This window comes from Leptonychotes weddellii, chromosome 2, assembly GCF_054177405.1.
Source record: "Leptonychotes weddellii isolate Sample4059 chromosome 2, ASM5417740v2, whole genome shotgun sequence".
Classification (NCBI taxonomy): Eukaryota; Metazoa; Chordata; class Mammalia; order Carnivora; family Phocidae; genus Leptonychotes; species Leptonychotes weddellii.
The window spans coordinates 101,668,338-101,693,318 of NC_138370.1; the positions used below are offsets into that span (position 1 = coordinate 101,668,338).

The 24,981-nt window shown below is 42.3% G+C and overlaps 2 protein-coding genes and 1 long non-coding RNA gene across 12 annotated transcripts in view; 2 read left to right on the forward strand and 1 right to left on the reverse strand.

Annotated features, from left to right (window-relative positions):
- BDH2 (3-hydroxybutyrate dehydrogenase 2) lies at nucleotides 1–21,736 on the forward strand. 2 transcript variants are annotated; one of them, XM_006732583.3, is made up of 10 exons: nucleotides 1–113; nucleotides 2,917–3,008; nucleotides 3,912–3,990; nucleotides 6,158–6,254; nucleotides 7,851–7,959; nucleotides 13,242–13,302; nucleotides 14,260–14,373; nucleotides 17,662–17,720; nucleotides 18,496–18,588; nucleotides 20,620–21,736. In XM_006732583.3, the coding sequence occupies exons 2-10, from the start codon at nucleotides 2,937–2,939 to the stop codon at nucleotides 20,671–20,673; spliced, it is 738 nt and encodes a 245-aa protein (XP_006732646.2). In that variant the 5' UTR covers nucleotides 1–113; nucleotides 2,917–2,936; the 3' UTR covers nucleotides 20,674–21,736. The 2 variants fall into 2 exon arrangements, with proteins under 2 accessions (XP_006732646.2, XP_006732647.2); XM_006732584.3 differs by having other exon boundaries at nucleotides 59–113; nucleotides 2,868–3,008.
- On the reverse strand, nucleotides 3,645–23,804 carry LOC115940688 (uncharacterized). Of its 4 annotated transcripts, none has more exons than XR_014142919.1 (4): nucleotides 23,452–23,804; nucleotides 22,761–22,828; nucleotides 11,388–11,751; nucleotides 3,645–5,780 (listed from the first exon to the last, which is right to left on the reverse strand). It is a non-coding gene; the product is annotated as an uncharacterized LOC115940688 (long non-coding RNA). The 4 variants fall into 4 exon arrangements; XR_014142920.1 differs by having other exon boundaries at nucleotides 6,814–11,751; XR_014142918.1 differs by lacking the exon at nucleotides 3,645–5,780 and having other exon boundaries at nucleotides 6,221–11,751.
- Nucleotides 23,805–23,857: 53 nt separating this feature from the next.
- SLC9B2 (solute carrier family 9 member B2) overlaps nucleotides 23,858–24,981 on the forward strand; it is a 52,063-nt gene continuing 50,939 nt past the window's right edge. For 2 of the 6 annotated variants that reach the window (XM_081812040.1, XM_081812041.1), the window contains exon 1: nucleotides 23,873–24,001. The gene's annotated coding sequence lies outside the window, so the exon portion shown is untranslated. Of the gene's footprint in view, nucleotides 24,002–24,981 lie in introns of all 6 variants that reach the window. The other 4 variants (XM_006732580.3, XM_081812038.1, XM_031027331.2 and 1 more) reach the window with 3 other exon arrangements.

Below are 24,981 nucleotides of genomic sequence, written 5' to 3' on the forward strand. Positions count from 1 at the left end.
AAACTACAAATCCCGACATGCATTATTAAGCGCCTGACTTGCTTCTGTACAAAGGTTTCAAGTTTGTTGCTCGCCCAGGGATCTGGAGGACGACATCCACTTGCTGCTCTAAAGTAAGTTTTCCTAATATTTTTTAAATGACACTTCAGACTGGGAAAGGGGGAGGTTTAGATTTGCTTTGTTCTGCAAGGTACCTATTTCAAGATTAATCTTAGCAGTTAGATCAAGATAAGGGCGTGTTTTTAACAAGTTTGAAGTTTTGGTATATGTAAGTTTCTCAGTGTGGTTTTCACGTTGCATTTATTGAGAGTTGCCTCATTTTCCCATTTCAGGTCACGCTTGCCCTCATTTTCCCAAATAAATTCATTTTAGTTTGATAGTGTAGTTTATTGCAGCAGTGAGGCTTTGGCCCCAAAATTTGGCCCCAGAAAGACAAGGCCAGCGAGGAGGAGATTTCAGAGTGAGCGAAGCGGCTGCTCTGTGCTTGAGCAGTTGTTCAGTAAGCGCCTCTGCGGTGTCAGCGATTCCTGGGGAAACCTTTGGTACGTGCCTTCCGTGCCATGCAACGACGGGGGGCAAAATAATAGCTTTTTAATACACCATGCCCAAGATGGGGGGGGCGGTTATTGGAGTCTCTTACTTTCTAAAGCATATATATCTCTCAACTCTTTACGTGTTTAAAGTGAAAATGTATCACTCGTGTAAGAATAAAGAAAAAAAAAAAAAAGCAAAACAAAACCGTGCAACTCCCTGGCATCAGTGGAGGTCGGGCGCTGTAAAAGCTCAGCCTCCGGGGCGCATAACAAATGCAGACTTGCTCCGAGAACATCATTGGTGAAGCTGTAAGCAGGTCCCTGGAGCCGCTTGTTAGTGGGGCCCTCTGAGAAGCAAAACTCCAACACAGAGTTAAGCGTGCAAGCGTGTACTAGAGAAAATGCTGGTGCCAGAGGAAATGAGAGAACCGGCCGTCCGACCCCCGGAGGGAGGCCCCAGCCACCGCGGGGCTGGGAGCGAGGGCCGCCGGCAGGGCCGTGCGGTGGCCGGAGGGTCCTCAAGGTCTCTGTGTCCCGCAAAGTGGGACCGCCTTCGCGTGGGTGCGAACTCGCGCACGGCCTCAGCGCACAGCCCGCGCGGCCGCGTGCGGACCTAGAGGGCGCCCGCCCGAGACCGCAGGAACAGCGCGACCCACGAGGTCTTCTCTTGGACCTGCAATCCGAGGCCTAGGTTTGAGTTCACACCTCGGGACACGGCGCAGACCGCATGATCCCTTTGAAGGTAGTGCACTGGTGTCCAGGCCCAGCCTCCTGTCTGAAACGCTGCGCTCGTCCTGCTCCCGTCTCCATCCCCTCCCTCCCGGCAACTTCACCGGTGGCCCTTCAGGCCACAGCACACCCTCCCCAGGAAACCAGCCCCCGACCCCCGCCGGGACTGCTCCACAGTGGTCTTTCTGAAATACGTGTCTGCTTGTGTCACACTCTTTCCATCAGTCCTTTGGTGCCCATTGCCCACAGGATTAACTGGCCCCTCAGCATACCGAGCTTCGATAAAGCCCCGAGGCTTGGTTACAGCAAAAAGCCACGGTTGGCTGGCGAGAACAGAGATAGGTTCCAACAGAATGGACTAGATCGTGTGAGTCCTCTAGGCAAGACTAGCTAGCTACCTGTACTTTATCAGACAGGTAATTGAGCAGGGTGATTGTGTAGGTTATCTGTACATGTACCATTTAAGTGGGCTCGCTACCCGCCCCCCCGCCCCAGCTTTTCTCTTTATAGAGGCTAGAAAACAAAACTCTCAAATTCCTAGCGCCTGCTGCTAGAGCTGGCCTGTGAAATGAAGATTGGAATTTCTGAGGAAGCCTTGCTTCTTGAAGAAAGTGAGGACACTCTGGAAGCCTTTTGGCTTTTATTTCCCACCACCACCTCCCAACCACCTTTTTCTTTTTTTTTCTTTTTCTTTTTTTTTTTTTTTTTTTTGCCTGGAATGGGGATGTGATGCCTTGGGACAAAGCAGCCATTGTGTGACTTGTGAGATCAGAGGCACCCATTAAGGACAGTGGGATGAGAAAATGTACTCAGTTCCTTGAAGTTGGCCTCAGTTGATTGTCATTTGACTCTTAACTACCCCCAACCTCATCATTAGCCATTCCCTCTCATCCTGCGATCTACCGTCCAAGAACCAAATATCTTATGCATATCTTATTTTCCCTAGGTCAGAATTCCTCAGTCCTCCATTCTGAAAATTACTGCTGGTAGCACGCTGAAACTTCAGGAGAGGATCAGCAGCATTGTGGGGTGAAATTTCACATAGCAAAGGAGTCCGGAGGCCTGAGCTGAGTTCTGGCTCTGTCATTAACTGGGTCTGTGACCTTGAGCAAGTCAGATCACTTTTCTCATCTATAAAATAGGAGTACCGGACGTGATTTGATTTTCCAGCTCTCTTGTTCAATGACTCCGAGGCCAACCATGAAATCTTTCCAGTGACAAGGAGAAGCCATAGACAATTGGTAGTGCAAACCCCAACAAAAGTTTACAGCAGAGAAATCAAGAAGCAGCCCCCACTAGTAAGGACACATGCAATGCTGTAACAGTTTGTATATAGGCACAGTGGGGACAATGGTGCTGGTAGTGAGGGGAAGGACTCCCGCCCCTGCTCTATCAGTATCAGATGCTGTCTTCTCTAAGTACTCAGGAAACCAGTTGGTGGATTAAAGTCCAATGTATCACTTCAGTGGGTCGTGCTAAATGTTTTTGATAATACCCAGCTAGGGATCTGGAGTCAGCATTCTTGGAGAATTCAGATGATGGGACGATTTGTACAGAAATGCTGTCATTAAGTTCTTAAAGAGTTCACTGAACTGTTCATTCTAGACATCGCTGCACAGGACCAGGTGCTCAGCCATTAAATACGTGTCTGTAGCTTAAGCCGCAGGTTCCATTATGGGTCGACTTGATGGGAAGGTCATCGTGCTGACAGCTGCCGCTCAGGGGATTGGCCGGGCAGCTGCCATAGTAAGTTGTCATCTGTGGTTTGCCTACTAACTTTGAGGTATTGAACTATGTGGACAGATCCCACGGTCATTTAATTCTGCTCTACTTTTTTTTTCTTGTTTATCTTGTGCTTCTGTTGTCTTAAGTTACAAAAAGAAAAGTCGCTATCCCTGACCCCCGGGGAAAAGATGAAGGCATGAACACCTCCCATGTTTATTATGTGACATCACTGATAACCTCTGACTCTGAGAGACGTCTTCCTCTGCCTCAGTTTCTCTGCACTATGATATATTTACTGCAGGGGCCCTACAGGAATGCATAGGTTTCTGAAATTACATCGATTCAGGTAGAAGACTCTAGAGTTACAAGACTATCAGGTTACCTTTACCTTCCAATTTATACCAACTTCTTGCACATTATAACCCCCACCTGAACTAATTAATGCATTTGAAGTATTGACTTTAATGAAAGTATTTGACACTTATGAAAACAGTAGTATAGTCTGAGGAGAAAAAGTGTCGAAATAACCCATTTTCTCTTATTATTTGGAATATAAGAAGAAGTGGAAAATAATAAAAACTTGCTCAGAAATGAAATACAGGCTATCACATCACAGAATAGTATTTTGAGAGGTGTCAGTAACAGTAAGAGATTAACTAGTTTTTAAAAACACGATTTTATTTCATAATGCTTAAAGGGACAAAGTTAGATGACAAGCACAATGTATGTCACGTTGTCCTAGTTAATGATAAAAATAATAACAACGGGAAGGGTGAAGTGAGAGTAGAGAGCTTGAAATTCCATCTATTTTATAGGGAAAACAATGAAAATAAGATAAGGGGGAAAGCCTAACTGACTTTCCATTCATGAGAATGGAATCAAATCAAATAAACAAAGGATTTACTTGTATATTGTGTCTCCCAGGCTTTTGCAAGAGAAGGTGCCAAAGTCATCGCTACGGATATCAATGAGTCCAAACTTCAGGAACTAGAAGAGTACCCCGGTAAGCAAGTTGGCAGTGTGAACTTGGGATTCAGACTCTGCAAAGTATTATAAAGCAATAGTGCTCAGATGCTGAAAGAAAATTCCTTACCCACTCAGTTCCACTGGCCTTCTCTTTAGAGCCTGATTCTCTGATATCAAATCTATATTGTGCAAACCTACAGACAAAAATCTATATATTTAAATGTATAAACAACATTCTAAGATGTATACCTAAAATATTTTATTTATGCAACATGTTGAAGGATTCAGTCCTCAGTTACAAAATTACATGTTTAAATTTAACAGTTGCTAACTTTTTGTTTTTAGGTATGCTCTAGCCCAAGGTGGAACTTGAACTCATGATCCAGAGGTCAAGAGTTGCACGCTCTACCGACTGAGCCAGTCAAGCAAGCGCCCCTTTTATTAACTTTTTTTTTAAGCTTTTATTTCATTATTTCTCAGAGAGAGCACACAAGCAGGGGGAGAGGCAGAGGGAGAAGCAGACTCCCCACTGAGCAGGGAGCCCGATTTGGGGCTATATCTAGGACCCTGGGATCATGACCTGAGCCAAAGGCAGATGCTTAACCAACTGAGCCACCCAGCATCCCTTATCGTTAACTTTTTTTTTTTTAAAGATTTTATTTATTTGACAGCGAGAGAGGGAACACAAGCAGGGGGAGTGGGAGAGGGAGAAGCAGGCTTCCTGACGAGCAGGGAGCCGATGTGGGGCTTGATCCCAGGACCCTGGGATCATGACCTGAGCCAAAGGCAGATGCTTAACGACTGAGGCACCCAGGCGCCCCCCCTTATCGTTAACTTTTAATGATGACTTTCCACTTGAGTGCCTCTCTGTGAGGGAAACACTGTCCAACAGAAACATGATGTGAGCCACATATGCAATTGTAAATTTTCTAGTGGCTACATTTAACAAGTAAAAAGACACAGGTGACGTTAATTTTAATAATATACTTAATTCAATACATCTAAAATATTATAATTTTAACATACACAGTATTAAAAAAATATACACAGTAAAAAAAATTTAACATACACGGTATAAAAAATGCAATATTTTACATTTCTTATACCAAATCTTTGAAATGCACGTGTACTTTTTACACTTCCAGCACATTTCAGTTCAGACTAGCTGCATTTCAAATGCTCATACTGGAGACAGCTCAGCCTTAAAATCACATTATGATCAGAAACTGTAAGAGATTAACTTGTTTGGGTGCATATTGTCCCTCACTGCACCACACCGAACCTTAATTCCAACATCAGAGGGCTTCAATTGGCGTTACTCAGAAAGAAATCAGGACATAGAACTCATTTGAAAGTTAACTGTTTTGGCAAAATAGAACTGACTACGTGATCAAACACAACTGAGTTCACTGAATTAGTTAACTGAATTAGACCGTGTGGAGTTACCATTTCAACAAGTCTAAGGGAAGCTGCTGTCCTAGAAAAGCACAAAGCAAAGGAAGTTCTTCTGAAACTCAATTTTAGTCTTCCCCTTCTTCACTTATAATCTTTCTTTTCTATATCCAAAAGGGAAGAATAAAATAAACCATATTATTTTTAAAATCATAAAAATGACCAAAAAGCCTATTTGTTGGTTTAGGGTTTTTGTTTTGTTTTGGTTTGGTTTTTTGTTTTGTTTTTTTTTAGTAGCTAGTACAGCGTGTCTCTCTCAGATCCCGCACCAGATCTCTCACGGTCAGTGTTTTCATCTCTTCTTCTGGCCTCTCGTTTCTTCTTGCAGTTTAGTCCAGACGTAAGTGATGATACCCATGACCAACAAAGTCATTTCTAGTAAATAAAAGAATTGACATAAAAGTAAAGGGCACAAATAGAAACAATCTCTTAGCTCACCGCACCTCAGACAGAATTCAGCATCACTGTAGCAGTGATTCAACCTCTGGGGAAAGGAAACGCTGGAGAGGACCCACTTGCAGGTCTTACTGCTGGCTTACTGAGAGGCATCTGATACAGAGCTCAAGATGGGGAGGACTTGAAGATTTTTACTAATAAGATTCTTGAGATTTCTAAGACCCTACTAATGGCCATCAATCATGTGAAGCCTAACTGGACAAATATTACAGTCTTCACATTTCAGAACAGCTAAATCTTCAAGGCTAAACATTTTTATGAGTAAAGGTAAATCGTGTCCTTGTTTTATTTTTCAGGTATTCAAATTCGGACCCTTGACGTCACAAAGAAGAAACAAATTGACCAGTTTGCCAATGAAATTGAGAGACTTGATGTTCTCTTTAATGTTGCTGGGTAATTCATACTTTTTAATTTCACTGTCCTTACAGAAAGTTTTCTATGACTTATTTAATCACTTTTGACAATATGGCAAAATTATTCATCACGAACCATTATATATTTCTTAGGAAATACAGCTAGAGTTTAGACAGAATTTTTATTCTGAGATTCAGCAGGTGAGAAAGCCATAGAAGTGGACACAGGCTTGAGTCCTAAGGGAAATTATGGTCAACTCAAGAGCACTGGTAGTAATCTAGACCTGTTGCTCTTCTTAAGGCTGGTAACAGCTTACACCAATGGACTGGTTGTGGATGCTCCACTAAGACATAAAATAAAATGAAAACCTGTTTTCCAGTAGATGTCTTTAAAACAAAGCATATTTACCAGAAACCAAGTACTCAGCCTATTGAAATGCAGGTGTTCCCCATTTTTTTGGCACAACATTCTAGCCAGTCCTCCACACACCTCCCAAGCCCAGGGTTTCTTATCGGGACAATGAGCCCCACCCAGCAAAAGAAGTCTACGTGTTACACTTCTGTAGAGAGCACAAAGAGAGTGGCTTAATTGAACTTACTGGGGTGGTACCCAACGTGCTGAATCAGGTGCGAATGTGGGGAGACTGGAACTGGACCCACCACACAGACGACAGGTAGCGCTAGCAGTTTTCCTACTCAGGAGCAGCTCAGTAGAGGTGAGCACAATGGACGTTCACACAGGAACTAAGTGACATTCCCCTTTTCTTATGGAGTGTTATATTTGTACTGCCGCATTGATAGAAAAATTCCAGAGCCTCCTAATATATTTTTGTTCTTCCTAATCATGCTTCAGAGCAAAAAAAAAAAAAAAAAGTCCATCTATAGTTTGTCATATGTGACATTGTGTGGAAATTAAATTAAAGCAACAATATATGGCAATCTATTTTATAAACTGCTCATCCCTTATATGAGAATATACTGAAAGCCATGACCAAAAAAAAAAATCAGTTAGGAAATTAGTTTTTGAACATCTTCACATTAAATTTTCAGCAACATAAGGGATATAGAAGTAGAGCATGTGGTTCTTGCTGTCACACGAAGGATGAGCAGGTTATTTACGAGTGTGACTTGACAAGGAGTGAAGCCTGCTTGAAGTTTTGTTTTGTTCTGCTCTGTTTACTCAGTATGTTAGAACCGTATGATAGCAATATTTCTTTGCTACCCTGAAATGTGCAGACAGTGGTTTTCCTTGCAATTTGATTTTCTCTTTGAAAACACTAAATCTGTGCCACCAGAGGGCACTATAGCTCCTGAAGTAGGAGTCAGGGCGGGCGTCCTAGGCTCACGTTTGTTTTTGATATTTCCTGTGCAGTTGCTGCCCAGATTCTTATGTTGGGTGGCCTCAGACTTTTGCCTTTCTCTTTTAGAAGAAGGATGTTGTTTTCAAATAAATGTATTTAGCTTAAGTTGTTAGATACTCATTAACCTAATGTACTAAGTGATATTCCGAATTGTTAAAATCTTCATAAGGGAAGGGTCAATGGTCTCATTGTACGACAATAAAAAAATGGTAAGGAAATGGAATACAAATCTTCTTAAATGATCATTTTTCCCCACTGATCAATCCCTCTTCCAGTTTTGTCCATCACGGAACCATCCTGGACTGCGAGGAGAAAGACTGGGACTTCTCAATGAATCTCAATGTCCGCAGCATGTACTTGATGATCAAGGCATTTCTTCCTAAAGTAAGGACCGCCACCACTAGGATAAGCACCACTGGATAAGTAGGTCTCCGCACTGGGCACCGAGAAAGGGTCCTCACATGTGCCAAAGAGTGACAGTAGCTAATATAATGACAAACCTGTACTGAACATTTATATCAAGGCATTTAATATAAATTAACTCATTTAACCTTCCAGTTAAGAAATAGTCAAGAAATATTAAGCACTTTCTATTTGCAGGTCTCCCTCATTCTAGATGCAGAAGACACATCAGAACTAAACAAAGTCCCTTCTATAAGGGAGATCCCATTTTTGAGGAGACAGGATAATGGGTAATGAGACATATAACTTGGGGAGTGATTAGAAGTACTACGAAGAAAAAGAAGCTAGGATATCAGTAAAGTCCAGGAGGGCCTCACTGAGAAGCTGGAATTTTCATAGAGGTCTAAGTGAAATGAGGGAGCTAGCCATTCAGGTATATTCGGAAGAGGGTCCCAGGGAGAGGGACAGCAAGGAGGCATGCAGAACCAGAAGAATGTGATGAGGTAGGTACTACTTTATCACATCCACCGTACAGAGGATAAAACTGGGAGGTGAGATAACTTGCCCAAGGTCACATAACTATCAAGTGGGTAGAGTAGGATCTGAACCCTGGAAGTTGGGCCCCTTCTTGAATTTCAGTATCTAGGCACATGCTCTCAGGATAGACGTACCCCCATTGCTTTTCTGTTCCCTGATACTCTCCTTGTTTTTAGCTGAGCCACAGAGGTACCAGAGAGGTGAGAGCCAGTGTATGCTAAAGAGAGAGCATGCCTCCTGAGTCGGCTACCCTTGAATTCCACAGCCTTCACACAGCTCATCAATGTTCTTCATTTTATTTTACAAACAAGCATTAAATGCCTTTTGACATAAAGTGCGCACTAGGTGTTCTGGGGAGAGGGGAGTGTAAATATGAAAAACATTGAGTTCAAATGAACTGACAAGCCAAGAGTAAGCAGACAGCACAAGCTCAGACAATGAAAGGGGTTGACTGAGTACCACAGAACTAGCTCAGTCCAAGGTTGTCAACTGAACCCTAGTGAAATGCAGAGGAGCATTCTTCTCTTCCATCCCAGCCAGATTAGATGACGGACATACCGAATGCTGCCAACCCAGCACAGAAAAGAGCTTTCTAATGGCAACACAGGGCCGATGCTTTGCTCTAAACATTCAACCTAATGTCAAGATGAACATCAAAAGGAAAATTAGGAAAACCTGACTTGGAAACAAAGGAATTTGTTTTAATCTGCTTGTTTAGCACCTAGAAAGGATCTCTCAGTGGGTCCATGGGATGTTGCACTAGCAAATTTTTTTAATATAAATCTCATTTTTTCTGCTTATTTGGAGTTCATGAGAATCTATGTTATTTGGAACTTGGATTTTTTTTTTTTTTTTTTGAAGACTGATCCTAGAATATGGGAGAGAAGCAGAGGCTCTGGTAAAAGGAGAAAGCTTAGGTCACGGGGGGTAAGCTGTCACGTGTGCATAACCAGCCTACTTCATGTCTGGAATGCTTTACAAATGTGAGTGAAGGCAGCAAGGGTGGGATATAGTCCAGTGGAGCTGAAATTTAAACTTGTCAATAAGCGTTAACTTTTGAAATATCAAACACTAACTTGCAAATTAGTGAGTTTACCTATGATTTAAAGCATCTTAACAATGGGCGCCTGGGTGGCTCAGTTGGTTGAGCGACTGCCTTCGGCTCGGGTCATGATCCTGGAGTCCCGGGATCGAGTCCCGCATCGGGCTCCCTGCTCGGCGAGGAGCCTGCTTCTCCCTCTGACCCTCCCCCCTCTCATGTACTCTCTCTCTCTCTCATTCTCGTTCTCTCAAATAAATAAATAAATCTTTAAAAAAAAAAAGCATCTTAACAATAATCCATATGAGCCAGTAACACCCATTTGTAAAACATCCCAAGAGATAGTAATGATTGGGATGGGCAATCAGAAGTAGTCGATGCCACTTCTGAAAGTGACAGTAACCAGCCTGACCCCAGATTTCAGACTCTGGCTTCACAGCCTGAACTCTGCCCCTCCTTCACCGTGCACTGTGGGAGATGGCACTTGTGTTCTATTCTATTTAAAACAAGGGTGAAAAAATTACACGATCCCTGTCAGATCCTCTGGGTTCATTAACTGTGATGCACATTTCCAGGTTAGAACTTTCCAGGGGAAGCCAGGATTTAGAGTCCAGGCAGACCTGAAAAGTCAGGTGGTCAGAACATAGAAACACTTTTGGAAATTTTTGTTCATGGGTAGACATACTGAAAACCATTCCAAGACTGGAATTTAAGTCAAAAGGCAAAGAACAAGTTGAAAATACTGTAAGAAGAGGTCAGTGCAAAATCCAAAGTCAGGAAAGTCTCGGCTATGTGGAGGTTTCTCCCCTTTGCTGTACCTTAAAAGATTCTCTAGCACATAGAGGTGCTTTGGCAAGTATTTGTTGAATGAATAAATGAATCTAGGTTGTCAGTCCAGGTAGAGGTCAGACATGGAATCACCAAAGACCCAAGAAACCAAGGTCTGCCAGGTTTAGGAGCTGAGCTCAGTAGGGACAGAAGAGCTGGGTTAGGGTAGGACTAACTAGATCTACGGCTAGAGGGAGTTTTTCAGAGTTCTTTCTTAGCCCCTCCCTGAGCTTCTGGGAGGTCAGTCGTATGGAGGATCACCACGTACTAGGCACTTCACTTTATAGTTGCCAAGTCGTATTTGCCAGAGAGGGCTGTCGCATGGGGAGTCAGGAGGAGCACGCACACTCTACCAGCAGGCACTGAGCTGGTGTGGAGAAGACCTCATGGAAGGAGGCAAGGACAGGGCTCTAGAACCAGCAGACAGACCTGGTCGAATGGATGGAACAAGTGTCAGGGGCAGCACTAGCGTCTCCTAGTGACTATATTCTAAAGTTTTGCCTGAGGAATTGCTGCATTTCTGAAGATGAGAGACTGAACTTACTTCATAGCTCATCTTTATATATTCAGTTGGGGTATATGTATTCTATGGGTATTAAAAACAGGTTACATATGACAATGATAGCTCAATAAAACTGGAAAAAAATTAAAAATAAGTAAAAATGGGTTATTTGCAAAGTTGGGTAAGAAAGAATAATGTTAAGGCTTTGTTTTCAAGCCTTGACTAATTTTCCTGGTCTTTTTTTCTGAGGACCCCATTTCATATGATCCTGTTTATCGCACAAACAAGTTGGGTTCAATACTTTCACCCCTGCTGCTGTCCTTGACTTGGTTGGCTCGCCTCAGCCTCCCCTTGCACTCTTTAATCCATCCAATACAACGCCTTAGGTTGTTTTACTCTCTGCTCTTGGATGCAAATAGTAACTAAGTATCAAAACAGAAAGGAAGGGAATACTATAGGGAGACCTATCATCTTGGCAGCCTCTTCCCTGGACCAGTCACTCACCTCCATTCCTGCACCTCTTGGTCTGAAAGCGGCTAGAGCAACTCACCGAAGCAGAAGCGACTTCTCCCTCTACACTGACTGTTGAGACGCTTTCTTCTTAGAAACTTTTTACTTGACTTTCATGGCACAGCATGTCCTGCTTTTCCTTCCTCTGTTCTCTGGTGGTGGTCTTCCATTTCCTCCCAGCGCTTGTTGTAACTCTTGACCACTCTCCGTGTCCACCAGCCCCGCCTTGTTTATGGTCATCCTCCGAGCCTGATTTCAATGAGAAGGTAGTGCCCATCGGGCAGGAGTGCTCTTCAGGTGTTGCTCCTGCCCCCAAAGCATTCATGGGTCTCCATGCCTCCGGACCTACCTACATGCCCTGGAAAACACACATACATGTTATACTTAAGTATACGTTCATCTGAAAACATTTTTAATTCCTAGTAGCTTTTTTATTCATTATATTATTCGTTTAGGTCTGGGGCAGGGCCCAGCAACCTGCACTTTAAACTAGCATCTCGGGGTGCCTGCATGCCGCAGTCAGTTAAGCGTCTGACTCTTCATTTCAGCTCGGGTAATGATCTCAGGGTTGTGAGATCAAGCCCCTTGTAGGGCTCTGCGCTCAGCAGGGAGTCCGCTTAAGATTCTCTCTCTCCTTCTCCCTCTGCCCCTACCCCCACTCAAGCTCTCTCTAAATAAAGTAGTTAATTAATTAATTAAAAAAGAACTAGCACCTCAAGAGATTTTGATTCATCACAGTGTATGGTCCACCTACTGTGTACCATGTAGGAGGACAAAACAGCCACAGACCCTCGTCTTCAGACCTTCACACTTTGGGGGAATTCTGAGGGAAGTGTTCTTAGGAAACACTTCTTCGATGAGGGAGGCAGGCCTCACTGCGTGTAACCATTTACCATGTCCTGCACTTACTACCTAAACCATCTCCACCCCTGTTGCCCACAGACATTTCTGCATCTCTGCTTTCATCAGTCCTTTCCGAAATCACTCTATCAGCTTCCAGTGGGTCTCCTCAACATGGTGCCGAAGTAATCTTAGTATTCCCCAGATGTAAACATGCCGCTGCTCTGCATTAAACCCCTCATTGTCACCACCGCACTGCCCTCAGGGTAATGCCCAAATTCCTAAACTTAGCTCCCGTTGGCCTCTGCAGCCTCATTCCTCCCACGCCTAGCATTCCAACCAGACCCATCCCTTCCTTCCAGTTCCATGATACAGCCTCAATACTTGTGGTTCTTGCTTCTTAAAACACCTATTTTTCTGGCTAATACTTTGGTTTTCAAAAATCAGCCCACCTCTTTCCTCCTTAGGAACCCTCCTCTGAGTGTCCCGCAACCTGAACTGGTCCCTTCCCGCCACCCCGATTCCCCTCTCTGGAGGTCTCTGCTGTCTGTTGCCAGATGCTGGTTATGTCAACCCCTCCAGTCAGCTGGCAGCTCTCTATAGGCAGGGAGTGTGTCATTTATCTTCCAAACTCCTGGACCTACCACTGTATCTGATCATAGTACGTCTTCAACAAACATGTGTCAAACAAAGAAAGAGTTTTCCAACAGCAGGAATACAAAGTAACGATTAATGTTCATTAACTTTTCATTTAGCTCAGAGTTCCTTCTTGGTCTTGCTGATGCTTTTGTGCCAAAGGAAGGCGGTAATCCCCCTGGGAAATGTTCCTGCCAGTGAGTGCGTAATGACTGGGTGAGACTGTTAAGACTGCCTAACAGCGCTTCATGTTAATAGCTAATAAGATGCTTCTGCAAACCATAAGTAAATGCAAATCTTCTAAAGAGGTCGCATTCTTATCTTACAGAGTGGCTTTTTTTTTTTTTTTTTTTTTTTGTTTTTTTTTGGCAGATGCTTGCACAGAAATCTGGCAACATTATCAACATGTCGTCTGTGGCATCCAGCGTCAAAGGTAGGTCTGTTTTCCTCTGGAAATCACGATGCACAGACCCCCGTACCTTCACGAGCTGTGGGTTTTTGCAATGAGCATAGCAGAGATTATAAAGCCCACACATAATTTCAAAACCACTTTTTAAACAATTGGTATTAAGTTCCTTACTGTCCGTCTTTTTTGCCTTCGTTGTAAACCAGTCGTAAAAAATAAATTTGTTTCATTTGCCCTTCCTTGTATTCCTTCTAATGGATGTGAACATGAAAATCAAGCCGGAAGAAGGAAATATTTAAACATTCAATTAGCCAAGAAAGATGTATCGAACGCTATGTGCCCCTCACGGTCCACAAGGGGGAGGGTCAGGCAAGTGCACATCTTCTGCAGTGTGACAGTATTACCAGCCGGGTTTGTGCAAAGCGCTGGCACCACTGATATGGGGGAGTGATCTGGGCCCCAAACACAAGTCAAGTCCAAGAGCCGGGACTGCAGTGCCAAATGGAAATGACATCACAGTCCGGCAGACGGACTTGCACGCTTCAAATGAAAGAGTTACCGCGGAGGTGGCGTCCCTTCTCAACTCAAGAACACCCGTGAGCCTGTCCAAGACAGGAAGGCAAAGAGAGGCCACAGGCCTCTTCATTTCTTGGTCTGGTGTTTGTTCTGTTGTTCTTTCCCCTGATTCTCTTTTGCAATCCGCCCAAGGGTTCTGCCCACCGATGATGAAAACCTAAGACCGCGGCCATCACCTAAGTGCAGGTTCTCAACGCCTCAGTCTCGACTGAGTTGTGCCAGGAACGATATTATTTTCCCACAGTCAGAAACCGGCCCTCTTCAGGGAGAAAACCTGACACCAAATTTTAAAAAGGGTGGGATGGCAGGAAACAGGACAGTGGTTCCTGGGGACAGTCAGTTGTGCTCCCTTCCTCAAGGAGACTGTTGTTTTGTTCCTTCGATTGTTGAGTCTTCCTTTCACCTCAGGAGTTATGAACAGATGTGTGTACAGCGCCACCAAGGCGGCTGTGATTGGCCTCACGAAGTCCGTGGCCACAGACTTCATCCAGCAGGGGATCAGGTGCAACTGCGTGTGTCCAGGTGAGGCGGGCACCACAGGGCTGCCACTGCGCAACCCATCCACGGAAGCTTGTTTCCCACGTTGTATTGGATCCTGTCATTGGGGAAAAGCTCAAATGAACAAGGGTCTAGGCTTACTAAGATAACAGTCCAACAGGGGCGCCTGGGTGGCTCAGTTGGTTAAGTGTCTGCCTTCAGCTCAGGTCATGATCCTGGAGTTCTGGGATCGAACCCCAGGTCGGGCTCCCTGCTCTGCAGGGAACCCGCTTCTCCCTCTGCCCCTCCCCCTCTCATGCTTGTTCTCTCTCTCTCTCTCTCACTCTCTCTCAAATAAAAATCTTAAAAAAAAAAGATAACAGTCCAACAGTAGGTTGGGAACGAGATTCTTAGTCATTAGGAAGGAACCACAGATGCAAAGGGTTTAAATGGTATTCATGTGTGTGGAACAATTCCAAATCTCATGGCCAAGACATACAACTGGCCAGAGCTTGGTGTTTAGGAAGCAGACCAGAGATGCCCTTGTCAGGGGAAAGATGGAAAGTAGACCATGCTCATAGGACCACAGGAAGAAAGTAAGAGCAGCTTCCCAGAACATAGGGAGCTACTGAGTCTTGTCAATCACCTGGGGTGACCCATAAATAAAAAGGAGGGGTTAACACCCTCCTTGATGCTATCAAAAGAGGGCCAGCAGACTGTGGCCTGCAGGAGAAATCTGGCCCACCACCTGTGTAGTAAAGACAGTCGTATTCTAACACATCCACACCCAGTTTGCATACGTATTGGCTATGACCGCACTCCTGCTACAAAGCAGAGTTAAGCAGTTGTAATTGACCAAATAAATGGTTCTCAAAGTGAAAAATATTCTCTATCTGGCTTTTTTTTTTTTTTTAAGAGTTTATTTATTTATTTGACAGAGGGAGAGACAGCGAGAGAGGGAACACAAGCAGGGGGAGCGGGAGAGGGAAAAGCAGGCTTCCCGCTGAGCAGGGAGCCCGATGCTGGGCTCGATCCCAGGGTCCTGGGATCGTGACCTGAGCTGAAGGCAGATGCTTAACGACTGAGCCACCCAGGCTATCCTTCTCTATCTGGCTTTTTACCAAAATGTATGCTGACCTCCCATAGAAAGGAAAGAAGAAAAGCAGAACTTAGTAGACAGGACATTCGATCTGTCCAAACAAAAGCATTCTGTAACTTATTTCATAGGAATAACTTATTTTCTTAATAACTGTGGGTATGTCTAGGAAGTAGATATGCCCTTCCACTGGGTTCCACTGACCCAAAAGGGAGCCTAAGAAGAATTACTAGCTGCTTCTCTGAAAAGGATTTAAATATCACATTTCCAGGATCAAGGCGGCCCTCAGGGGTTCACAACTGGTATTGGGGGGTTGGAGAGAAGAAGCATTTCGCAGTTACCCATGGAACTTTTCGAAACCTAAAGTGCATGCTAGAATCTGGGGAAAGAGTTGATGGGGAAAACCATGTGTCATTTGGAAAGTTCCACGCAAGATTTTTATATATTCCACCATGGTCTCCCCTTGCTGACTTATCAGTTTAAAAGAGGAATACAGAATACCCTTCAAGCTGCAGATTATCCATGACTGAGGTGTTCTAAGTTTTCTTGGACTAGAAGGGTAAACCTAGGTAACACCAAGAAAAAAGAGGATATAGGCAAGACGATTTCACTGGGTTTTAACATAGCCACTGGTGACACCTGACTCTAGCTATTTGGGGTACCATTTACCCAGTGGAATAAATGGCAAAATGATTTGGAAAATGTAGTTGTTTTTAGCAGCTGGACTTTTCAGAAGATTGGAAAATATATTATCAAACTGTCTGGAACAAGGAACTAGCTATGACTCAAGAGCCAGTCACAGAGAAAACCTGACAAGGGATGAGTGTGTCTGGGATGGTGCTGATGGTGGTGTAGTCACAACTCTTCCACACCAGGCTTGTGTAGACGGGGGCACGCCGTGTCAGTCTGGGCCACGGACACAGTGGAGCAGGACAGTGGAACTAAGTAGAAAGCATAGGCTTGCTCTGTGGTTTCAGTTAATAGCCATTTACAGCAGCCATATGAAAGAGATGATGCTCACTTGTCTGAGTGGTAGGAAGGTATCAAAGTTGTATTTTAAAACTGGATTTTGAGGATATTGTTAAGTGAAAGCTTAGGTGTCTTAAGCATACTGTTGGTAGGATCCTGGGCTGTTAGGAGGCTATGGGTGAGAGAAGTGAAGAAAATATTATTGGAAGCTGGGTACAAGGGAATCTTTGTTACGTGGCTCCAGAAAGTTTATCAACACTATTGCCCACAGTGATGTGGAAGGTAGAAAATGTTCCTAATGAACTGGGTGATCTAGTAAAGGCAGTTTCCTACCCTGAGTGTCGAAAGGGCTGCCCACTTACGGTGAAATGTGAAAGGAGACAGGTGACCTGAAGAAATGGTGTTAAACACAAAGGAGCCAGAACTTTCTGACTTTGAAGATTCCCACCTTCTCCAGAGAAATGACAAATGATGCTAAAATTGAGAAATGGTTTCCTGGTAAACATTGACCCAATGGCACTCTCAGGACCAGAGGGTATGACTGTAAAATCATTTGTTATGACCTTACAGGTATCATGTGGTTGCCCAGAGAACTGTCAGCCCCCCACAGAAAAGGCCTTCTAAAGACAATTCACAGATGACATAAATTAATAAAAAAATCTGGGCAACTTGCTCTGTGGGAGCTTGAACCAAGCGGGATTTTAAAAAATTTTAGCATTATATTTTTTATGAGAAACATGAAGCTGTGGTTAAAAAGAGGAATTCAAAACCAATGAAAATAGGCAAGATAATGAGGAAAATGTAGAACCATCTAAATTACTGAGGACCATGACAAGCATGGCACCATCTCTGAGAATCCCCAGAGTGAACCTGACAGCAAAGAATGGTTTTGAGATCATTAAGGCATCCTGGGATCTTGTACTGGTGAAGTACTTATATGAATGTATGGACATCTCAGGGTTGTTCTGAGGAGTAACTGAGATAATACATGTAAAAGTGCTTAAAATCCATAAAGTGTCATGTCAATGTACTGTGACTAAAATATGTCTCAGGAATGCTGGGCAATTCACCCAGAGTCCTTGCCTCATGTCACAAGGAATTAAGATCTGTATTTTTAAAAATCATAGAAAATGAAGGTGAAATTATCATTCAAAGTCATGAAGAAGGATTTCACTGATGGTTGTGTCATATTGAAAGAAGTTTAAAGTTTGTCAATGTCTTTTTCAGTTTGAGTAATTAACCAAGCTGAATGTCCCCCTTTGATTTAGGAACGGTTGATAGCCCATCTCTGCAAGAAAGAATACAAGCCAGACCAAATCCCGAAGAGGTATATCTACTATTTTAAATTGTGTTGGGGCGCCTGGGTGGCTCAGTTGGTTGGGCGACTGCCTTCGGCTCAGGTCATGATCCTGGAGTCTCTGGATCGAGTCCCGCATCGGGCTCCCTGCTCGGCAGGGAGTCTGCTTCTCCCTCTGGCCCTCCCGACCCTCCCCCCTCTCATGCTCTCTCTCTGTCTCTCTCTCTCAAATAAATAAATAAAATCTTTAAAACAAAAAAAAAAAAATTGTGTTGAAATCTTCTGGTTGAAAAGTGTCCTCTTCCTTTCCTAGAGTAGACAAATTCATAGAGACAGAGAGAAGGGTGGCTGCCAGGAGCTGGGGGAGGAGAGAAGAGGGAGTTATTGGTTAATGGGTATAGAGTATCTGTTTTGCAAGATGAAAAGAGTTCTAGAGATCTGTTGCACAATAATGTGAATGTACTTAACACTACTGAACACTACACTTAAAAATGGTTAAGATGATAAATAACACATTATGTGTATTTTATCAGTTTCAAAAATTAAAAAAAAAAAAAAAGCCCTCCTCTTTAACTGATCTGATAGTGTGTGTAGGTTTAACATAACACATAGTTTGAGTATCTTGAAAGTCACCATAGTCCTATTTGGTCCACAATTAATGATATTAATGATATTCTCATGTATCATACATGATTAATCAAGGCAGCACGCCACTGGAACCTCTATAGATTCCTCGTCTTTGACCTCCTGAGGAGTTCACACTTCACCTCACATTACTGATACCTGGTATGGTTTCTTGTCTTAGGCATGGAACTATTTCCTGAAGAGACAGAAGACTGGAAGATTTGCAACCCCAGAAGAAATAGCCCTGCTGTGTGTGTACTTAGCTTCTGATGAAGTAAGCACTATTCTTCCCAGGGAGTTCATTATCCTCATTTGGCCACGATTTGCTTATCAAAATGTCATGTTAGAGAGTTGCAACATATATATGCTAAGAGGTTGCATTTATAAGATAGGTGTAAGTTGTGATTTAATTTGCTCAAACACAGACCACGTGATCTGAGCCGCCAACTCTTCCTCATTCAACACTACATGTCACTAAATCTTGTAGCAAATGACATGGAGCATTGAAAAAATTAAATTGCTCAATTTTATGAGACAGTTGCTTTCAAATATTATAATTGGGGAAAGCCTGACTAAACGTAAGTCAAGAAATGAACCTCCAAAATTATGAGAGCTTCAGGTGAAATGGGGAGAGAGTTAAACAGATGTAATTGTCTCTAGAAGACACAGAATTGGCATCTGGTATTTTTAGTTTAAGAGAATCCTACTGGCTCTTTTTTTCTATGAATTCTTGTTTGTCATCACGTACAGAAATTCCTATTTCTATCTCTTTCCACTTTGCAACTATTTAGTAACCAGTTTCTTCCTTAATGGCTATTGTATATATTCTTAAATGGCACTCAACTACAAAAGCAGAAGCTACATTTATAAGGTACAGAGCACAAGAACATCCCTCTCTGTTTTATGTATTTGCATGTTACATGACCAGGGAACTGCAGTGTATGAGGAGAGAGGAAGAAAGGGACCCAGGTAGAAGTGAGGAGGTGTGTTGCTGATGCGTTAGCTCTTCTTTACAGTAACTTGGTACACACCAGGCGGTTGGTGAATGTGACAAATACAGTGGTTGAAATGTTTTAGTGATAGAAGTTACCACTTCTCGGGACTGTTAACGACAGTTGTTAGTCGCTGCAGTAATTGCTAAACAAATTACTAATAGAACAAGTTTATTGGCATTTGTGGTCTCTCTGACTCTGTATCTACAGAAGAGCTCATTTGATTTGGAGGTGCTGCTGAGGAGCTAAACTGCCCTTGTTTAGCCAGAGCTTAGGTTACCAAATATTTGGAAATGTTCTGCCTTGAAATGTGCAATCAAAAGACCTTTGGACTTTTAGAGGAACCCAGAGGAGTCCTATATGTGTAACAGAAAGCTTGCTTTAAAAAAAAAAAAAAAAAAAAACTTTGAGGAATTGGGGTCGTTTCTTGGTAAAGTGTCTGATAACCCCCTAGTTTATCTACTGTATTTGATCAGTTTTCATAGATTGAAGTTTAAAAATTTCTGTTCTCATACTATGTTTTTCCTTCCTGCCTCTTCCATTGTCTCAGGCTTTAGATAAATGTAAAAGTAAGAACACAAAGTTACTATCCACGCTTAAGTTAAAAGATTTTTAAACCCCTACCACAAGGATTATTTCAGCTTTATTTCTTTGGAAAACGAAAAATTCCATGGAAAAAAAAGTAATTTTTTAAATTCCCTTAGTTTTGTACAGATTTGGATATCTGAAACTAGTGTAGAATATTTTTTCATAGCTTAACAGATGTAATAATTATTATTCATATAAATTTTAAAGACACATTTAGGGTGCTTCAGCTCCTGGAAATACCTATGTATTTCGATCAACTAAATATAAAATATCTTATATAAAAAATTCTGTTTGGTAATTGACATGACCACTTTATGACAGACACTTGATGTTCAAAAATTTATTAATGGCATAAAACTCAGCTACTTTAGAATAGTTCTGAATTTCAAAATGAAAATGTAGTATTTTAGCCTATACTTTATCCTAATTTAGGGAGTGGCTGCATATCACTAAACTTAATTTTCTGATTCTGACACCAAAAACCTGCTTAGAATGTGACTTTTGTGCTAAAACACTAGCCAGAGGCCAGTTAACTCCAGATCACAAGAACATGCTGCTGTTTCAAATCATCCAAAATTTAATTCAGATTTTCCTAAAATGTTTGTTAGGTGAGTATTCCTATTACCATGAATACACTGTTTAGCTATCTCAGTCAGGGGAAAATTGAAACACAACCTGTGTTAAACCTGGTTAATTGTTCTGTCTCCTTGTGTTTATCACTGCAGTCTGCCTATGTAACAGGTAATCCTGTCATCATTGATGGAGGCTGGAGCTTGTGATTTTGATCTCTTTGCTGGGAAGGCAGGCCTCTCCTGTCCACAGTGAACCTGGTTATGAAGAAAATTCACCCCTCATGTCTTTCCTATTAATGGCATATTAATGAAAACAAGCCCTTTTTAATTATGTCATTGTTCACAAGAATCAGATTCTTTAAATATATTAATCTCTTTCTAACCTCTTCTGAAATCATTGTAGGGAGATGACATAAAAGACAATGAACTCACTGCAAATGAATAGTTTTAAAATAAACCACAATTTGCAAGCATATAAAATTAAAATGGGAATATGAAAAATGGAAGGTTTTTAAGAAAAAGGTATTAATTTGTATTTTACTTCTATTTCAAATTATTCAACTATTTTGTACAATTCTGCATTGGTCTGTACATGGATACTAATTTTAAAATTTTACACCATTATAAATGAAAACAAGGTAGGAAGGAATTTGGCTTCAGGACCTTACATTAAAAGGACTTTAGATTCGGAACTATACTGTTGATCAATTATATAAAAGAAAAATAATCAAGTGTTTATACTTAACGGATGTTATCACTCAAAATTAAGTACTGTCTTCTTAGTTTAAGTAAAAAATCTTTCTTAAAATAAGCAATGATATTTGGCATGGGCCTAAGAAACTTATAATGAACTAGCAGTATTGGCAATTTGAGTGATATTTTTTAGGTTAAATGTAGATATTTTTTTCACCAAATTCCAGGTTAACAGTAAGAGGACATGAAATTTAGAAACAGTCTCTGGGTAAATAAATATAAGTGAATCATATAATAGGAAACAAAATTAAAGAAAATAAAATTTTCAAGGAATGATGAAATAGAAAAAGAATTAAGGAATACAAACTTCCAGTTATAAAATAAATAAGTCACAGAGATGAAAAGTACAGCATAGAGAATATAGTTAATAGTATTGTAATAACATTGTATGGTGACTACACTTATCATGGTGAGCATTGAATAATGTATAGAATTATTGAATCAATATGTTGTACACCTGAACTTAATACAGCATTGTATGTTAATTATAATTCAATTAAAAAATGGTTACAACGTTGTTGGGTTTTGTTGTTTTTTGTTTGTTTTTTTTTTTTTTTTTTTTTCATGAAAAAGCTTAAGTGGGGCACCTGGGTGGCTCAGTCAGTTAGGCGTCTGCCTTCAGCTCTGGTCATGATCCCGGGGTCCTGTGATCAAGCCCCTCATTGGGCTGCCTGCTCAGCCAGGAGTCTGCTTCTCCCTCCCCCTCTGCTGCTCCCCCTGCTTATGCTCTCTCTCTGTCAAATAAATAAATAAAATCTTTAAAAAAAAAAAAAGCTTAAGCAAATTGTGGATGATAATTCTATAAGAGATTAGGAAGAAGTTTTTCTTATTTTAGTTTTAGGGTTTTATGTTTGTTTTTTATTTGTTGCTACTTCAAAAGATCAAATGGTATGATGTACATATAGATAATAAATGAGCATTTATTCTTAGTCTTTCCTTTTAGAACCTTAATTTATAATTAATATTAATTCATATTAACAAGGAAAATTTTGAAATGGACAATAAAAGGATAACATATGTGAGGAAGAATATTATGTGGTTGATGAAATAGAGTTAAAATTGACAGCAAAGAATATACTGACTAGCATTCCTGAAGAGTCCCTGATTATAAGATTAGCCTTTGGGGTTCTGGACCAGGTAGTCCACAACTGCATCACAGATAGCTTGTTTTGTGACCTAGACCAAGTCACCCAATTGACCTTGGATTTTAGTTTTCTGGTTTGTGAAATTAGGGAGTTGGACCAAATGACTTGGGGTTTTTTGTTTTTGGTTTTTTTGGTGTTTCATAATCAAAATGCTGTAACTTCTCATCAAGTGAAGTGATGGAACACTGAAGCTTACAAGTATGTTATGAAGTACTTTATGCTGTGAGCGAGTATACATGTGTATGTATAGCTATGACAAATGAATTCTAAATAAACACAGGATGAATTCTACAAAATGAATTCTAACATTAACAAAGGCTTCCCCAGAGTTAGTTCTTTTAGCTAACTATAAACGATAAAACATTATAAACAATAAAAGCAGAGGTAAAATCTCACCAAACAGTTCAATGTTCTCCAAAGTCATGTTAATCAGATGGGGTGATGAGTCAATGAAGATCATATGACTAAAAGAAAAGGAAAAATATATTCCATTCCTGGGGTAAGAGGAAGCTGGATACCACTAGAAATTTCTGCAAGCTTTAGGAGAGGAAGAGCAGTTTAGGAAAATACAGTAATCACTTTAGATGCTCTGAAGATTATTGGATGGATGTAGGTTCATCCATACTACTCACAAAGGAGGGCCTGAGAGACAAGAATGAGTGGTTTCTATCTGGTGGAGACACTTCCTTGACGTTGTCCCTCTTGCTTGAAATGATTAAAACTGGCCCAAGGAGTGAAAAACAGGTAAGACAATTTTTATTCCTGAAGGAAATGAAAATTACCCCGAAAGGGGCACGCGCATATACACACACTCGCTTGGAGGGCGGAAATATACAGGAAAGAGAGTTTTAAAGGAAAAAAGAAACTGCTGATGGGAAGGTTAAAATCTAAAATGATGCGGTAAGAAGGGCTCAGTGTTAAAGAAGCAATAAAAAAGGTGGGGGGAGGACAAGTGTTTTATCCCACCGAATTGGTCACCCAAAGAATCCTGTCTTCCCACCGCATCTGAGAAGACACTTGTAAAAAGCACATCTGAAAGGTGGAGTTAAAACCCAAAATGTAGAAATTGGTTTAGGGAACGTTAAACCTTGTAACTGGCTGTCTGGCCTGCACTCCTGGCTCCAGAAGAGCCGGCGCTGCGCGTCCTAACGCGGGTCTCGTCGTCGCCGGGGTCCGCGCTCCCCGCGAGTTTCCCTGGGGGACGCGCTGGTCCTGGCACCCGGGGCCGGCCGCCCGACACCACTGCCACACCACGTGGCCGCGCCGAGGTCTCGGGAAGTGGGCCCGTGGTCCGCCGGGCTCCCCCTCCCGGGAAGGCCGCGCGCCGCCAGAGCGGGGACCCAGCGGAGGGCGCGCGGTGCGGCCGCGGTGGGCCGGAACCCGCCCGGGCTTGCGCGGGGAATCACTCCGGCGCCGCCTGGCCAGACCTCCCTCGGCGGGGCCTCCCGGCGCGTGCGGGGAAGGCGGAGCCTCGGAAGCCCGCGGCACGCCCAGCGCCCGGGTATCTGCATGTTTCACAGCCTCCGGCTCCGCCTGGGGAGATGCGCTGCCTGGAGAGCCCGCGGGCGTGGCTGGACCAGGCTCTCCCGCAGACATTTTACTCTGTTCCCCACCCTTCCTGCGCTGGAGACGGCGAGGTGAGTAGCCCTCAGAGGACACTAAGGGCCCAGAGCGTGTTTTTCTTGTTTGTGTTTTAGTTCTCAAATCAACCAGAGGGTGTTGCTACTGTGGGCTACGCTAGCAACGCGAAGGTACTGAAAACCATCAGATCCTACTGACTGGAGAATATAAGCGCCTGCTCAAAGGGCACACTGTGGCTTTTTTTACTTATCAGCCATCGGCTTGTTATCTCATCCTAGACTCTCGTGGTTTGTTGCTCTAAAAGATTAATATCAGAAAGCCACCATTTCCTTTAGCTTCCTGCCAAGAAACGGACACCAGCGGACAGAGAGAAGGCAGATACCTGACTGAGCCTTGGTCAACCTCTGTTTTCATTGAAAGACTGACACCCCATTCCTCCACTCTATAAGGGGGCCTCCACTTGACATCATTGCTGCTACAAACTGCTGTCCTAAAATTCTGGTTTACTGTTTCTCTCTAAACTAAGAATGAAACATTTCACTTTATTTTTTTAAGATTTTATTTATTTATTTGATAGAGAGAAAGAGCGCACAAGCAGGGAGAGGGAGAAGCAGACTCCCTGCTGAGCAGGGAGCCCCATATGGGACTTGATCCTAGGATTATGGGATCATGACCTGAGCCTAAGGCAGACGCTTAACCTACCACCCAGGCGCCCCTGAAACATTTCACTTTAGCAAATACCTGTGTGTCTTCTCTGGGCCAAGCAGGCATGGGGACAAGAAATACAAATATGAATTAAATAGTTTCTGCCATTCAGCACCAATCAGAATATTCTTAAGTAATTAGGTAGTGTGATTCATGCTATACTATTGATGTGAGCAAAGTGGCTGATTCACATAATATATTTTCTAGAATATTAAGATCTTTAGAATTATAACCCTAATGACTAGATTTTTCCTTTTTTTTTTTTTTTTTTTTTTAAAGATTTTATTTATTTATTTGACAGAGAAAGACACAGCGAGAGAGGGAACACAAA